The sequence below is a fragment of the Onychostoma macrolepis genome, chromosome 18, assembly GCF_012432095.1.
Source record: "Onychostoma macrolepis isolate SWU-2019 chromosome 18, ASM1243209v1, whole genome shotgun sequence".
NCBI classification, from domain to species: Eukaryota; Metazoa; Chordata; class Actinopteri; order Cypriniformes; family Cyprinidae; genus Onychostoma; species Onychostoma macrolepis.
In genome coordinates, this window is record NC_081172.1 from 10,915,190 (window position 1) to 10,931,492 (window position 16,303).

The 16,303-nt window shown below is 41.4% G+C and overlaps 1 protein-coding gene across 2 annotated transcripts in view; it reads left to right on the plus strand.

Annotated features, from left to right (window-relative positions):
- Positions 1–332: 332 nt before the first annotated feature.
- Positions 333–16,303, plus strand: part of znf423 (zinc finger protein 423) — a 165,129-nt gene continuing 149,158 nt past the window's right edge. For both annotated transcript variants that reach the window (XM_058750851.1, XM_058750852.1), the window contains exon 1: positions 333–4,932. In XM_058750851.1, the coding sequence (XP_058606834.1) occupies positions 4,893–4,932 (40 nt within the window). In that variant the 5' untranslated portion in view covers positions 333–4,892. The remainder of the gene's footprint in view (positions 4,933–16,303) is intronic.

Sequence of the window (16,303 nt, forward strand, 5' to 3'; positions counted from 1 at the left end):
TGTGTCCCACGACATGCAATTCAGTTACTGTTAAAATTCCGCAATCACACAGAATCACTTTTTTTCCCCACAGAGACACACAGTTGCCATTCCGGCACAACTGGATATCAATCAAAATGTATCACTATGAATATTCTTGGCATTATTGTGTTAGAATTCACAGATACCCAGGTCGTCTCTAAACGCGATGTGCTTCTTTGTTAGGACAGCACCACACTGAGCTCCTGTATGCTGCTGTGAGTGAGATCTTCATTAGAAACCTTGAGCCCTTCACCAGGATCTGTGCCAGGTACTCGGTCTAACAGCCAAACATGTTGATAATTAAACCCCTGTAATCGAGAGGTGTTATCACAACAATTAACAGCAAAAATGTGAGGGTATGAGCGAGAGTCTCAGAACGTGTGGCTTTGTACGCAGTTCCTCCCTTTTTTTTTATTTGATGGAAAGATTTTACCTTCACTCTAATCCTTCTGCTATTTGTTTAAGTGCAGAATTAACTATGCGTTTTTGTTTTGAGTGTACATTTTGCGCAGTATTCCTCTATCAAACCATCTTGGGAGGGATTTGATGTGGGGGGAAAGCGTACGAAAACATAATTTCTCTTCCCGTCTTTTTTCCTGAAAGCACATTTGTCTCTCTCCTACTTTCCCTAATTCTCCAGACGTGTTCCAACCGTTCTCTTTTTTCCCCTCTCCCTCCCCAAAGTTGGCTTCCTCTGCCCTCGTTCCTAGGCATCAGCTGAAGACCCAGCAAGGCCCCCATACACAATGAGCTTTAATTGGGTTAAGTTTGTCCGCCACAGATAACATTTCTCTTTCTGTGGAGAATAAAACAAATTGCTGGCACTAATGGCACTGTTTAATGTAGCTCTTTTTATTATGGATGGAGGAAATTAGGAGGAGACTCCCAACAGAGAGCTGATGTCGTGGGAGTGAGTGCATTGTTGCAGCTCATCAGAAAAGCGTTTTTGCTGGAGCGCCGGCCTCCTCGCCGCCGTTGCTCATCTCTCTCTCACTAAGCCCTTTCATGTGCCCTTTTGAAAACACGGCCATGTACCTAAGAATTGGAGCGTTAAAGCGTATAGCCTGTGCGATCTGACGTGATCGGGCCCTGCGTTTGGCGCCATGTGTTCCGAACCTGTTCTCCGTCCGCTGTTTTTTATGCTTTAATGCCCTAAGTCCATAAAGCTGGTGTTTCTTTGTGTAAGTCTGGGGCAAGAGCCAGGGAAACGGGGGCTGGAGGGGGGCTTGTTATTGAGGTTTTGGCACAAGACGCGGTAAGCCTAAAAGCCTGAAATTTGTTCTGCATTGCTTTCGTTTCTGAAGAGGGTCCCCCTTTTTCAAGTCAGACGTCTCACTGCAGCAAGCTAATGGGATGCGAGGACAGATGCACACCCTGGCATTTAACACGCCAACACCTGAGAGTGTTTGGAAGACAATCAGCAGTAAAAATGTAATGTTCAATCTGGATTTTTATGGTGGCTAATCAGGACTGATGAAGTAGAGGGTACATTAAAGTGCAGCCGAGCGGTCAGCCCCAATCTGCGTTCCTGCTCTCCACCTCTCCCTCGTGTGCCCATGTGCACTCGGCATCAGCACGGCTGTCTGGGTCCGGGGTCACTGTAACAAACAAAACGTGCTGTTTTAAGCGCCGCGCTGTCCTTATATGGACAATTAGTGCTGTACGGCGGCATATTTTAGCAATCCTATATTTTGCTGATGTACACGTTGAGACAATTAAAAGCTTCTGGCAATGCTTTCCTGACATTTTTTGCTTTCATAATAGATTCTATCAGGTCAGGTCACCGCAGCTCGGTCCCGAAAGTAAAACCCAAATCGAAGGAAGCTAATAAAATGACTCATTTTTTTGGCTCTGCTTCAGATCCATTAGCTGGAAACGCATTTGTATTTTAAACCTCCTCATACGGATTGACAGAAGTGACACCGCGAGTGTGCGCCTCTCCTGTACTTTGTTAACGAGACAAAAGAGTGTTGGCTTTGCAGTATTTAAATCAGTTATGTCTAATTATTTCATACAAAAATAGCCTATCTAGGGCAAAGCCAATGAGATGTAACATTGTCTGTGGAGGGGGGACCTGGAGGAGTTGGCGTGAGTTCAGCTGAACAGAACAGAACAGAACAGAGAGAATACGCTGTAGGCAACATAAATATAACATGAACTCTCCAGGCTTGTGACAGTACAATGGGGGAGTGTTTAAGGGTGCTTTCTGGGTCTGCACTGTCCAATGGATGATAGTCGCATAAGAATAGCAGCATACCTAGGTACGGTGAGAGAGGAGACGGATGAGAGAAAGGACAAAACGCTGTTGAGTTATTGCTAAATTTTGAATAATCGTTGCATGAATAATGTAAGGGCATCAATCTACCACCGTCCCTGCTGCGTGAAGGAAAATACTAGCCAATACTGAGGCCATTTGAATTCAGTTAGCAGTGAAATGATGTGTTGCAAATGCCTCCGTCCTTATAATGTCCAATGAGAGATTTTCTTCCTCTTCTAAATGTTCAATATTTTTCAAATCGCATGCAGTCATCCAAGCTCAAAAAATGATTTGCCACTCATTAAAATTGTCCTAAAATAGCAACGGCGTCTATTCCAAACAGGACCACCGCATTTGCAGTTCACACCTCTTTTTCTCCAGCGTCTTAATTAATTTCATCCACATGTCTTGTAAGTCTTATTCTGAACTGTTCATTGTGGCACAAGAAAAATGCAAATCCGTAAAAAGATGACAGAGGGTGTAATCGCGTGCTATGTGATTTCACAATGCCACTCTTTCAAACCATTCATGTCTCGGCTGTCCTTGACCCTTAAGGAGCTTGTAATGTGGGCTATTTTCCTCCTTTGAATTTATCCGAGAAAAAGGGACCACTGTGGTGAGCTTTCGCCCTTTCGTGCCAGCGGCCTCTCTCTCTGGGACACCAGAAGCACATTTAAAAGCGGTCTCCAGGCGTGCGCTCAGACGAGACAAGAGGGGCCCCGGTCCTCCACGGGGGGGGTCAATTTTAAAGGCCGCTCCGTGGCTCCGCGGGGTGCCCGGCTCAATCTGCAGGACGTCCTGCTGACCGAGACAGGGTGCCCACCATGTTATCCATGACAACGGCCGAGCAGCTCCGGCGCGCCGCGTGTGATTTTGACCATTTCTTAGGTTGATTTTTGCACAAATGATCCTCTTTCTGCGACTGCGCTTCTGCAGCACATGCAGACGGCCAGACAGACGCTATGGGGACTAAAAATACTGTCGAAAAGGCCTAATCCTGCCAAAAAGAACGCAACAAAGATCCTAGGAAGAGGGGTTAAAAGTTAATTAAAACATATCCCATAATACCAATGAAAATAAAACAACACATCTGATAATATCAAACATTATTTGCATATGCAGATCTTTTTCAAAAATAAAATGCATGCACTTGATGTTGCAAAGGCTAAACAGTTTTTTTTTTTTTTTTAACTCCAACAAAGAGAAATTACAAATCTGATCTGTTTACTCACCCTGTTGTTGATTCAAAACTTTCTTTTTCTCAGTCACCATTCACTTTCATTGTACGGGGGAAAAGATGCAATGAAAGTGAGTGGTGACTGAGACTGTCAGACCTTAACATAGGCTACAGCCTAACATCTTTTGTGTTGAGCAGAAGAAAGTCAAACGGGTTTGGAACAACGTGAGGGTGAGTAATTGATGACACTGTTTTTTTTTTGTTTTGTTTTTTTTTTTGGTTGTGCTGAACTATCCCTTTAAATCCTAAATCTTATCCGTTTAAACGCAGATAAACGTGTTGCAAAGGCGACGTAGAAATGAGAAATGTTCTAAACAAACCCCCCAAATAGTCAAAATGTCATCGTATCCAATCGTCAGTTAAACGCTGGAGTGAACCCGAGACGATGGCAGCAGTACAAGGAGCGCAAAAAGCGAATCCAGTCCGTCTTTTTTCTTGCACGCTGCAGAGTTTCCTCGAAGCTCCGTGTTTTGGCCCCGATCCGTGCTCCAAGTTAAGCTGTAGTTTCCATGGCTGACCATGGTTTGGTGCTGTTGGCTCTCTCTGTCTGCTCAACCCAGGCTGTGCGGAGCTCCCTGCGGGATCAGAGCGCTCCCCCGCCGGGACCCTACTCTCACATCCTCCTGCTGGGACACGGCTACATTTCCAGCCAAGCCTGGCTTTATTATGTGTGTCTGCGCTGCAGCCCCGCCAGCAGTCGGATCGGGAGGCGGAGGGAAGACCAGAGTCAGGACAAAGAAAAAGGGAGAGAGAGGCTAGCGACTAGAAATATTTACGGCTTTTAGGACGATAAACAAGAAGAAGAAGAAAAATCCCCTCAGGTAAAAATGCTGCGTAAAATGCCATTGAGAGTGGCACCTTCGGAAAAATAACAGCGAAGGAGGGCGGTTCGGCGGGATCACAACGAAAAGAGACAGTTGCGACAACTGTAAAAAGGAGGAAAAACATTGTGAATCAATTCCGAAACACCGTCGAAGTGGCTTTAGCACATTATCGGCAAGTATTGGCACCTCTCGCCACTGATCAGGTGTAATTTGGGCACGCTCCGCTTCTTCAAACTCTGAGCGCGCGTGCCCGCTCCGCCGTCAGCGTCTGCCGTTACGGAGGAACAAAAGAGCGTTCGTTTCTCGAGCACGGGAAAAGCCGCAAGTTATTCGTTAAATCTACAGGTTGGAGAAGTTCAATCATTGGAATATCAGTTTCCATTGCCGTACTCTCTCTTCCTTCGAACGCTTCTGGACTAGAGAGACTGAAGTTGCCGCATTGCAACAGGCAAAGTGAAGAAATCTCCCAAGTATCAGCGCGTGACCTGTCAATATTTCTCGGAGAGGACAAGATACCCTTTAAAGAAAGTAAAATATTGTTGTTAACACGGAGATGTCTAGACGCAAGCAGGCCAAACCGCGCTCCGTTAAAGGTAAGCGTTTTATGTTGGTATACGAGAGGGAACAACTCACATGACCAATGAGATTTCATGGGTAAAAGTGGCGGGGATTGTGAAATTCATCTATTTAATGTGTTTGCTTTCAATAGTGACATTATGTTCAGAGACTTCAAGGAGGATTTTTGACATCGAAAGATAATTAAGAAATAAAAACACTTTCATTTTGATGCCAGGTGCCACCAGGTCTTGTGGTTGGCAGCATAAGTTATCACTTATAGGGAAGGTGCTGTACCTGAACGATTAGTGCTCGAGTTTATTTTAGGTTATTTATTAATATCATTATTATTAGTAGTAGTATTTTAAATGGTATTTAAACAATTTGATTAAATTATATTTGTTTTTGTAATTAAACAACATCACTTTAAACTCATAAATATTATTACATAATGTTTTGTTAAATTATTTAATTTAATATTTTTCTTTTTTAAATATGTATTTGTTTATTTTTTAAATGTAAAAATATATATTTTTATTAATAATACTGCTACTGCTCACAAAATAGACATTTAAATAAGTGTATTCCCATTTTGTCCTCTTTGTGGAAATCCTAAATATTCTGAGATGTTTTTGCAACTCAATTTAGAAACCCCCCTCTCAGTCTGTAGTAGTATTGTGAATGGAATTTGATTCTCTATAGATCTCTGTTTGGTTTTTTGTTTTTTCCCCTCTTTGCTGTTTATTCTCTCGGAATTTATTCCCGGTTGTGACTTTGACATGGCAGAATCAGTCACACACAGTCTCATCTCATTCACGCCCCTCCTACAAGACTCAACACTCACAGGCAGGTGAATTTAGGAGCAATAAGGCCTGCTGCTATTTTGTCTTGTCCACCATCAATGTGCGGCAGATATTGTGCTGCCGGTCGAGATATCACTTGGCACCCTCACCCCAATAGAAACCAGATGGGCTTTCGGGTGGCCATGTGGCCCATATTAGTACCCCCTCCCCCAAATAATAACCAGTTTTTTGTTTTAATTAACGGCCGCAATCTGCAGAGGTTCATCAAGAGAGAATAAAATGGTCGTAAATTTACCTAGAGTGTAAGTGGATAATATTCATGGCGGTTGAACTGGAAATACAACGTGTTAAGAATCGGTTATTGTCATAGATATTTAACATTGACAGAGCCTGCTGGGTGCAGATCAATCCTAAACAATGTTGTTGAGTTGTTTAGGAGAGAGAGAGAGAGAGAGCAGTCTTTTTGACCCTGTAATCAATAACATAATATTTTTTTTATTTTGACCAGCTTTTATTTTTCACATGCATGAAGTGATTATTAAATATTATGCAAATAAATATGCATCTTTTTTTTTTTCTCCCCCAGTCATTAACTAATAATGTTTTTGGTTTGTTCTGTTTTTTTTTTTCTTCAAGGCAATTGCAAATCAAATGTTTTGTTGTATTGCAACAAATACTATTGCAGTTTTCTATCGAATATGCATTGGCCTGCTGCAGCACAGAGGTTTGGGGGTAAACAGTGATTGTATTGACTCAGCGATGCACGTCAATCAGAGGCCAATTAAATATGTAAGCAAGGCTCGCTCTGTCCCTATCTCAACCCAGCACCTTTAGCTTTGATTGCTATGCTCGGAGATTAGAAGGGCAGCAACAATATATCTGAGTGTGGTATGCACAAAATCATTCATGTTTTTTTCTGTCCTGGTGTCTAGTGTATTGGCTCGCTCTTCCAGAGGTTAAGCTTGTTTGTCATTAATTTCTGCTTTGATATCTTCAAATCTGCAGGTGTTGTGGCTGTAGAAAACATATGAGAGGGGGGTTCCTCAAAAAAGCGTTGCCCATTGTCACGTTAGACCGGGGATTATTTTCCAGTAAAGGAAGTCATGCTCTCACATCACATTACATTAGAAACTGTGATTGCCAGTGTTACTCGCGCACGCAAGAGCGAGAGAGAGATTATTTCGAGAGGAAAAAGACAGCGAGTGTTCGTCAGAGGGGGAAAGGGAGCTGCGCTTATCAAAATATTATTTCTCTCAATTAATCCCTTTTTAATGTGTGTCTATGCACTGAGTGCTCGGCTGTGGCATTCCTGTTTCATATCTCCACCGTCCCCATGAGTGTTTCATGCATTATGTAGCGATGATTATTACTTAATTACACATTAATAAATCCCCTTCATTTGCAGGACATTAAGAGGGGGATGAATGCACACGACAGGAAGGGAGACAGTGAGGGCACTTATTTCAATTTTTCAGTGTTGTTTACAGTCAGTCGAATCAAATTGGACATTTTATTCTATGAAAGGTAGAAAACATTTGAGTAATGCTCATCTGAAGCTCACTGAGAATGAAATCTAATGGCATTATTCCCCCCTCTGCCCACTGACACCAGGGTCTTTTTGGGTACGTGGGTATGTGGATGGGTTTGTACCTGGTTCACATGTTGAAATGTCTTTCAGGAATGCATTTAGCTCTTCCTGCTGAATACGTATCCTTTAGCAAGGGTTTCGATTGGGAATTGGGTAATTACTCGCTGTTTTGAATGTAAATTTTCAGACGTGCATTTCAGCAACTGAGGGACTGTGGGAAGGAAGGGATTTTCATACATAGATACAAAACACAACAGCGAGTTGTTTTTGCAGGTACATCTAGATAGAAAATGAGGAATGTCATTTTGTAGATTTCTGAAGTGAGGTTTGAAGTTGTGGATTTTTCCGTCTTTAAAGAACACTGCTGAGATTTTCTGTTGTGTGATTTCAGTGATATTAGCTATCACTTACACTTATCCTTGCACACTTTTTTTCTGGGGGAGCTGTGTTACATGTTAAGAAAAGAGACAATTAAGCTGTAATGTGCTGTTGCATTGATATTTTTTGGTGTGTGTTTATGTAGCGGTACAGATCTCATCTTTTTACTTTCCTCTCTTTCTGGCACCATCTGGTTTTAACGTTAAATGGCTTTTTTATTGTCACCTAGACTTTTGGCAACAGCGCAGAAGTTTCATTGGTCAGTGGGCTGTTGTAAAATACTGAAGTGAGTTACCATAGGGCTGCAGAGCCACAAATGAAGAGATCAGGGAACGAGAACCCCCAGCGTTCTTATGCATCCGCATTTGTGTTTTTCATTTTTGCTTTTATTGGTGTGCTGTTTCCAATTTTTTTGCGGACCTAATCACTCTATTGCATCTGTTGCACATTTTCAAATGATGGTTCATTGAGAATAATAGATTGAATTTATTTTAAGTCAATATTTCCATTCACTTTTCTGTTGTAGTGCCTGAAACATTTCTGTTAAATGTTTTCCTAATTATGTGTTTAATTAAACATTCTTTTAGTGCTTTTTGTATTTTGTATTTTTTTTATTGTAGATTTTATTTTTTAAGAAATGACAATAATAATCTGAAATTGAGAAAGCATTTGTTTCAGTTCTAGACTGTTTATGTGAAGAGTGTAGTATTTATTTTGTGTGTGTGTGTGTGTGTGTGTGTGTTGACTGTTAGAGGGTGTGATTTTGAGGTAATGGGAGATGAACCACAAAATTGATTTTTATGCTCTTGCTTTTTTTGTTTTCATTGACTTCACAGCATGAACAATTAGTTAAACAACTCTAAAAGTATTTCATCAGAACCAGGAAAAAAACGTAATTGCGCACAGTTTGACAGCAGCTGAGGTCTTTTTTTAATGGCTTTCTTTGCATGTTGATGCGACTGGTATCATGATATTAAGAGGCACGCTTTTCTTCCGCTCTTTAACTTTCTTTTCAACTCAAATTGTTATACCTTGACACATCTCGAAGCAGTGACCCCTATTGGTGTGGAGATCATGGCGTAATTCATCTGGTCTGTGATGGGGAGGAAAAGGCGGGTGGGTTTGGATGTGGGTTTCTCCCCGGTGGGCAGTGTGTCTGCCAATGACAACTCCTTATCAGCAGCCTGCCTGCTAGTTTTGTGGGGAAGAATCTGTCTTAATGTAAGAGCTCATTCGTAGGCTCTGCCATTGTACCGGCTTAGCCACATGCTTTATCAGAAGGCCTGGGCTCAGTGGCCCGGAACCGGCGCTCGCTGCGGACCCGCTCCATGCCACGCTTCACTTCTAAAGAGAAGGCGTCGCTCTGACGCCCGCTGTTATTAATTCTGTTTGTGTGGTTGGCATTCCCTGCGCCCCCCTCTTCCTTCCCCACCAAGCCTGCCAGCCAAGGCTCCCCTGTCAGGCCTTCCCGGAGGATCGCGGCCGTTCTAAGATGCTGCGCTCTGGAACCCGGATTGGGCTGCTGCAGAGGGCAGATTAAAACGTGCTGGAACAACGCACAGAGAAAGAGTCTCTCAAAGCTGCTCATACCCATGTAGATTAAACATGGCAGCCATTTTCACCTAGTCCGCTGAGAACGTCGTAGACTTTTGTCTAGAAAGCACGTCGTGGTACGTCTTGGAAGTATTCTTTTACATTTTAGAAAATTAAGTTTGGTGACCTAGAATAGGAATTTGAGTGACGTTTCGTACCGTAAGGCTCGTTTTATAATTTGGGCCTGTCAGACTGTCGATGTTATGAGGTGGGGAGTGGGTTACTACTGTTAAAAAATTTGGGGTCAGTAAGATTATATAAAAAAATTAAAAATAAATTAATTTTATTCAGCAAGGATGCATTAAATGGAAAAATGACAGTAAAGACATTTATAATGTTGAGATTTCTATTTCAGATAAATGCTGTTCTTTTTAAACTTGTAATTTATGAAAAAGTTTCCTCAGAAGTGTTAAGCAGCACAACCTTTTTTTTTGTACATTGATAATAATAATAAGAATGTTTCTTGAGCAGCATATTAGAATAATTTATGAAGGATAAATCAGTGACACTGAAGACTTGAGTAATGGCTGTTGAAAATTCAGCTTTGCTATCACAGGAATAAATTACATTTCCAAACATATTAAAATAGAAAAAATATTTCAGAATATTTCATTTTTTTCCCCCTGTATTTTAATTATAAGCTTTTTTGAGCAAAAGATACTTCACTGACCTCAAACTTTTGAATGGTAGTTTATGTCAAAAGTTAGAAGTGTTTGTCTGTGTGTAATTGACTTTTCCTGATATTCAAAGATGCATTAACACTCTCTCTCTGCTCTTTCTCCTCTCCGGGTGGCTGCTCTACGACCCTGCCCCGTCTCGCTGGGCTGTACATTAAACATAAGGAAAGGGGGCAATTAAGCCCACTCTCTACACCTGGCTGATGCATATATTTATTGGCCTGTCTCCCTGCTGGACAGGCTTCAGGCCCTGGTCTGAGCTTTTTGGGGGTGGTGATTGAAGGGCTGCAGAGGTCATTAATGAGGAGTGCTGGTGCTGGTTTGACCCCTGCTGTGCCCCCCAGAGTCCCCTCTGACCCTTCACCAGGTCATCTGGTCTCCTATGGCAGAGCACTCAGGGAGCCGTCCTAGACCAGTGAAGGACTGGTATAGCTGGAGGTGAAATATTTCTGTGTGTGTGTGTGCATGCATGTGCCCACGCACTGAGAAATCTCTTGAACGCTTGTGGCTCTCTCCAGAGCTGAACCTATCGATTTCACAAGGCCTAAAAAAGTTTTCTAGCAGCAAGAACAAAACCGCTAAAACAAAGATACGCTTACAGAGTTGAGCAGCCTTGCCCTTTCAAACACAGATGGAGTTTGACTCTGCAAAACGAAACTTTTGAGTAATTTGCAGAGTTCATCCTATGTCAGAATGTCTGGCTGTACCTTGTTTCAGATCTTCTAGACAATTACGTCGGCGAATAAAGAGGCGTAATTGATTTGGCAGAAAGATAAAAGACGACTCTGACCCTTCACTTATCAATTAAAGTAACTAGTTTTAAAAATACAGACATGGCTAATGATAGCAAAGCGGCGCTTGTCAGTCTGCTGTTTCGTCACGGGCAGATTATGTGTGCAAACCACGGGTCTCTGAGTTGGGTTAGTAATGCCTTGATAAATTGATTTTAAGGCGTGAAGCTTCTTCGCTTTATCCTGAGGCTAGTCTGGAACCTAGCATAGAAGTCTTTTTGGCTTAGAAAGAATTAGCCTCTCATTGTAAAAGACCCTCGGTTCTGCTAGCCCGCCTGACTCCAGAGAAAGACGAGCCCTTGATCCTGGAGTCAGGCGTGTTTTTCCTTATTTTTCTTCATTTAATTCCCCGTCAAACAGCAAGCCCCCCCCCCCCGCAAAGTCGGGGATAATAACCCGTGCAAACAGCGGGGCTATACTGAAGAAACAATTAAAGTCGCTCTTCGTTCGAGAGCGCTCACACACACATACGCTCACAAAGGGAGAATAAAAGGGAGGGGAGACAAGAAAAAAGCGGAATAATGACATTTACAAAACAGCCGTTCTTCTACAATGTGTTCATTTGTTGGTTAAAAGTCAGGTTTTTCCATTGTGTGCAGTACACTTAGCATGTGTGCTTTTTTGGAGGGCTGCTCCTGTATTCAAGAAGTTCCCAGAGGAACTGAATGAGGCAAAGAGTGATTATTACACTCTCCTCTCTGACTTCTCTCCGTTCACCTCATCTCACCCTTCTGCCTGACTGTACAAGCTCAAGGTTAGAAAAATTAATATTGAAATAAATTGATATTGTATCATTATTTTTATATAAAGATATAAACTTTTTTGAAAAATAAATATATAATACATATAATTTTTGTTTGTATAAAACATGCAAACATATATATAAAACTAACACTTTGTAAAAGATGGGATATATACTTTTTGTATCTTAAATCTTAGGCCTAATGTATTATATTGCATATGGAGTAATACATAGAAAGGGGGGGTTGTGGAATAGGGCACAGCGATTAAATGAAAAATGGCACTTCATGCCAAAAAAGATGTTTAACATAACAGACTTGAACCTGCGTCCCTGTGTGCACACCGGCTCTTACGTGTCGCATATGTGTCACTCACTGCACCATGGCTCTCACAGGTTTGCTATTTCTAAAAGTAGCAATTTTCCCCCAAAATCTGTGTTTTAGATGGTTTATTAGAGTATGTGAGAGTTTTTTGGTGCTTATCTGGGAGTGTTGTGTCAAGAGAGATGACTCGGGCCACATTTATAGAGGTGTGTAGACGCAAATTCACATCTACCTCTCTGCCAGCACATACATGACGGATCTGCATTTCAATGCATCTGACGTGTGTATGTTTGTGTTAGAGCACTGCCAGAGAGACGGAATTCACTCCAAACTGTGTCAAAACGCTCGCCATATCCAAACCAAATCAGTTAACCTTATGTTATATCTCGTCGGCTTAGTCCCCAGGTAAAGTTCTCCATGCTACAGCCACAGCGTGTATTTAATCATCCATCTGCCGGCGCTCAGACGTGTGTGTGTGTGTGAGTGTGTGCTGTGGGCTGCTCTGATAGGTGTGTATCTGTGTTGTTGTGGTTGAACATGATGGGGAAGAGAGTCTCTTTCAGCTACTGCAAAACAAAAAAAATCCAGGGCCAAGAGAAGTGCGCAGAAATTATTAACCATCCACACACTCCGCGCTCCCAATTCTTCTTTATTCTCTCTTTCCTGCTCAGCTTCTCTCGGCTAATAAATGCTTCATGTCACCATCAAACAGGGCCCGACTTGCTCCAGGAGAGGCAGATAGAGGGAGCGGAAAGAAAGAGAATTGGAGATCGCAGGGCGTGGGGGTTGTGTACAGTGGGGCCTTAGTGTTGATGGATGGATAGATGGATGGGTGGATGGACAGATGTTAAAAATGTAAAGTTTTGACCTGTTCTGTAGTGATGGACAGGGGACCAGGCTGTCCGATTCTCTTTCTTCTATCTGGATCCAGCTCAATCATTAAACTCTGATAAAATCCGATATCAGAGGTTTTGCACCACACTATCTTGAGGCAAAGTGTAAAACACAATACTTTACACATTGGTACTAGAGTGATCAATCCGTAATTGTAATTAGTTGGAACACTTTAGTCCATTTATGTTGCACTCATTAAGTGTTATTTTATGGCTTCATTTATTGGCTTCATTTATTGACAATATCAGAAGTAACAGTGCGTTACATAATCACAATTAGCATGTTGAAAAGGTTATAGTATTTTTTTTTTTTTACGTCAACTGTTACCAGCGGTTTTCAAAATAATTTGTTTGGTGTTCAAGAAAAGAAAGAAATTCATACAGGTTTGGAATAACATTACGGTGAGTAAATGATGACAGGATTTTAATTTTTGGGTGAACTATCCCTTTAACTTATTAACTAACAAATGCAAATGAAAAACTCTCCTTTCCTTGTAATGGACAAGTGATTTTAATTAGAATTAACTTATGTAGCATAATAATCTAACACTAACTTTTTAATAAGCAACTAGTATAATTAAATCTCTATGTGTTTAATTGACCATAATTTGCAGTAAATGTATACAATCTATTTATATAATTTAAATAAATTGTATTTAATTTAATGCTCTACATTACAAATGATTCAATCTGTTTATTTAGTAACTCTCAGTAAAAAGTAATAATGTAACTACTTTTAAAAGTATTGTTCACTACCAGCACCGCTTGTGTCTATTTATCTATGTTTTGAGACCGACTTCATTAAAAATTCTCATATACTGGAAAGGAAGACCCTTGAGGTCAAGGACTGAGCGTTATCCCCCCGAACGCACACACTTTCTTTCTATATCTTGTGGTCATGTCCCATAATAAGGGTCGCTGTAAGTGTGGGTAGAGTTCATTTAATAAGAACCCCTCCCACAAAATCCCCATACACAAACAAACATGCGCTGGCACAGTCTCCGGCGGGCTAAACAAACAGTAGAAGGGTCTCCGAAGGAGCGTGATTGCAGAGTTAATCTGTCCTCTAGTGATGCAGGCCGGCCACAAAGCTCCTTCAGAGAGGGACACATTGTAATGCCTAATCAAGTCTGTATCAAACTAAATAATGCTGTAGCGTGAAATTGGAAGCCGAAGTCAAAAAGCACTCCCCAGCCTGTACTACAGGATAAGGCAATTAAGACTCTCTCTCTCTCTTTTTTTCTCTCTCTCGTTCTTCCTGTCTCCTGAGCAGTCAGGCTGTACTCTTACGTCTTTGTGTGGAACAGCCCTGTTCTCTTTCTCCCTCCTGTTCGGTTGATGGTATTGTTGGTGGTGTACTGGGACCATCTATTTCTGGAGGGTCCCGAAGGCGCTGTGATCCAGGGAGGCCGTCCTCCTAGGTCAGGGGCGTTCGGCACGGGGCCCTCCACCTGCCAGAGGGTGTAAAGCAGGCATTTTGGTCGTTTTGTCTTCTCGAGTACTCTACAGATAAATCAATGGAATACTCGGGGATCTGCTCTGTTGTGCATTTATGGTCTATGAGCAAATGCGTCAGAAGGATGTCTTTAGCAAAATGTTATGCTGTTTTTTTTTTTTACCCACATGGCATGTCAAGTTAAAAATGCTTCTTTAAAAACACATCACATATCACAAAAACACATCTTCTTAAAAACACATCACAATACCCCTGTATTCTGTTCCATTTAGTTGCTCACCATCTAGATGAGTGAAAACATCCTAATTCTTGCAATTTTGCGATGAAGCCTTGGACTAAGTCAATGTCTACAGATAAGGCCAAATAAAAATCAATCAATTTTCCAATTAAAATTTGAGGAAGTCCAAAGATCTAACAGTGAATATTTCGATCTTTATATTTTCACTTTAATAGGACCCCAATATATTTGCACTTTAATGGATTTCACCCCAAAATGTAAATTGTCATCATCACTTACTTAACCTCATATCACTCCAAGACTGTATGACTTTAGTGGCACATAAAAAGATGGGTCACAAAATGTTTTTGTCCATACATTGGAAGTCAATGGGGTCCAATGTTTTGTCCTTCTTCAAAAAGTCGTCTTTTCGTGTTTCTCAGAAGAAAGTTAGTCATACAGGCTTGGAACGATATGAGGTTAGTAAAATACTGAAGTAAAAGACAGAATTTTCATATTTGGGTCAAATATTACTTTAAATTTGACATGCAAATTAAGGCTGAACACCCTTAATAAGGTGTTTATTAGCATTAATCTAATATTTTGAGAGTTTAAGGGCAACTCTTATAAGCGTTTAAGAAACTGAGGAAAAACAAGATCTGCTAAAGCCCAAATATTTGACAGTATCAACCCACACAAAACTGATTTAATGATATTCAGTATTGAGAATGCTGACTCTGTTTTCTTCATTTTTTCTCCTTCAGTTTTTCCTTTTATTTATTTTTAAGAAAATCAGACAATATATTGTGCACGTGAATCTGAAACTGTTCTTCTTTTTTTAAACAGTTATTTGCATAAACAGATCATAAGGCAGCACAGCAATTTCAACTTGATTTAATCAATAGGAGGGTCATATAAAAATGATAGACATGCAGGATTTGGCCCGCGGGCTGCTAGTTGAGCATCCAGCGGGCTACAGCATTGACACAAATTGCTGTCTGATGAACTGCTGAAAATAATGCAGAAACCAGTCAAAGCTGAAAATTTAACTCCTTTATGGCCTGTTTAGATGTAGTTAATGCTGAATTTTAATTGGTTGTAAAATGTTTTGAAATTTGAAAGTCCAGTGATGGAATTATTGTGCTTGCATGATAGTCCGTTGTGGTCACTTTCGAATTCTAATGGCCATTCTTAGTGTAAAAGGTGATTTTTAGATTAGGTGGGACGTGTGTGGCAGTTTTGGGCTTTGCCATTGCTGTCCCCATCGCAGCCGCCCACCCGTCCCGTCCCCGTTTGATGGCATCATGGCGGGAAGAACGTGATTATGGTGCTCTCCCTAGCGAGCAGCGATCTGAACCTTGTGTCACAGTCGCTGACAGCCCCACACAGCCGACGGGATTTAATCACGTCTGCTCTCCCTCCATGTTCTCTCTTTTCCTCATTCGCTTTATATCGCTCAGACTCGGCTTCTCTCTGCCTTCCTCGATCCTTCTCTCTCTCTCTCTCTCTCTCTCTCTCTGCACAGGTATATTGGAAACATTTTTCCTCTTGTCTTTGACAGGCGAGACAGATGAAAAACAAATTTCAGATCTGATCTGAGCGCCCCTTTAATCTTTGACTATGTTTTCTTCTAGTGAACACCGAAGCTCCGCCGTGCTCTTAACTTGTGTGTGTGATGCCATTGTGGTTTACGTTTTTCTTGAATCTTTGAGTTGGAGAATGTGCCTGGGTGCGTTTCTAAGCACATTTGTGCCTCTGAGTGTGTGTTTATGAGAGTGAGTGTGTTTAGAGTCAAAGAGTGTCAAGATAAATATATAAACTTCAGTGTTCTGCACTGTGTTGAAAGGCAGAATTGTGGTAAACTGATAAGACCCTGACTGCACTGTGTGTGTGTGTGTGTGTGTGTGAGAGGGGAATGCAGAGGAAGAAGGAGAGTTGACACTGCACCC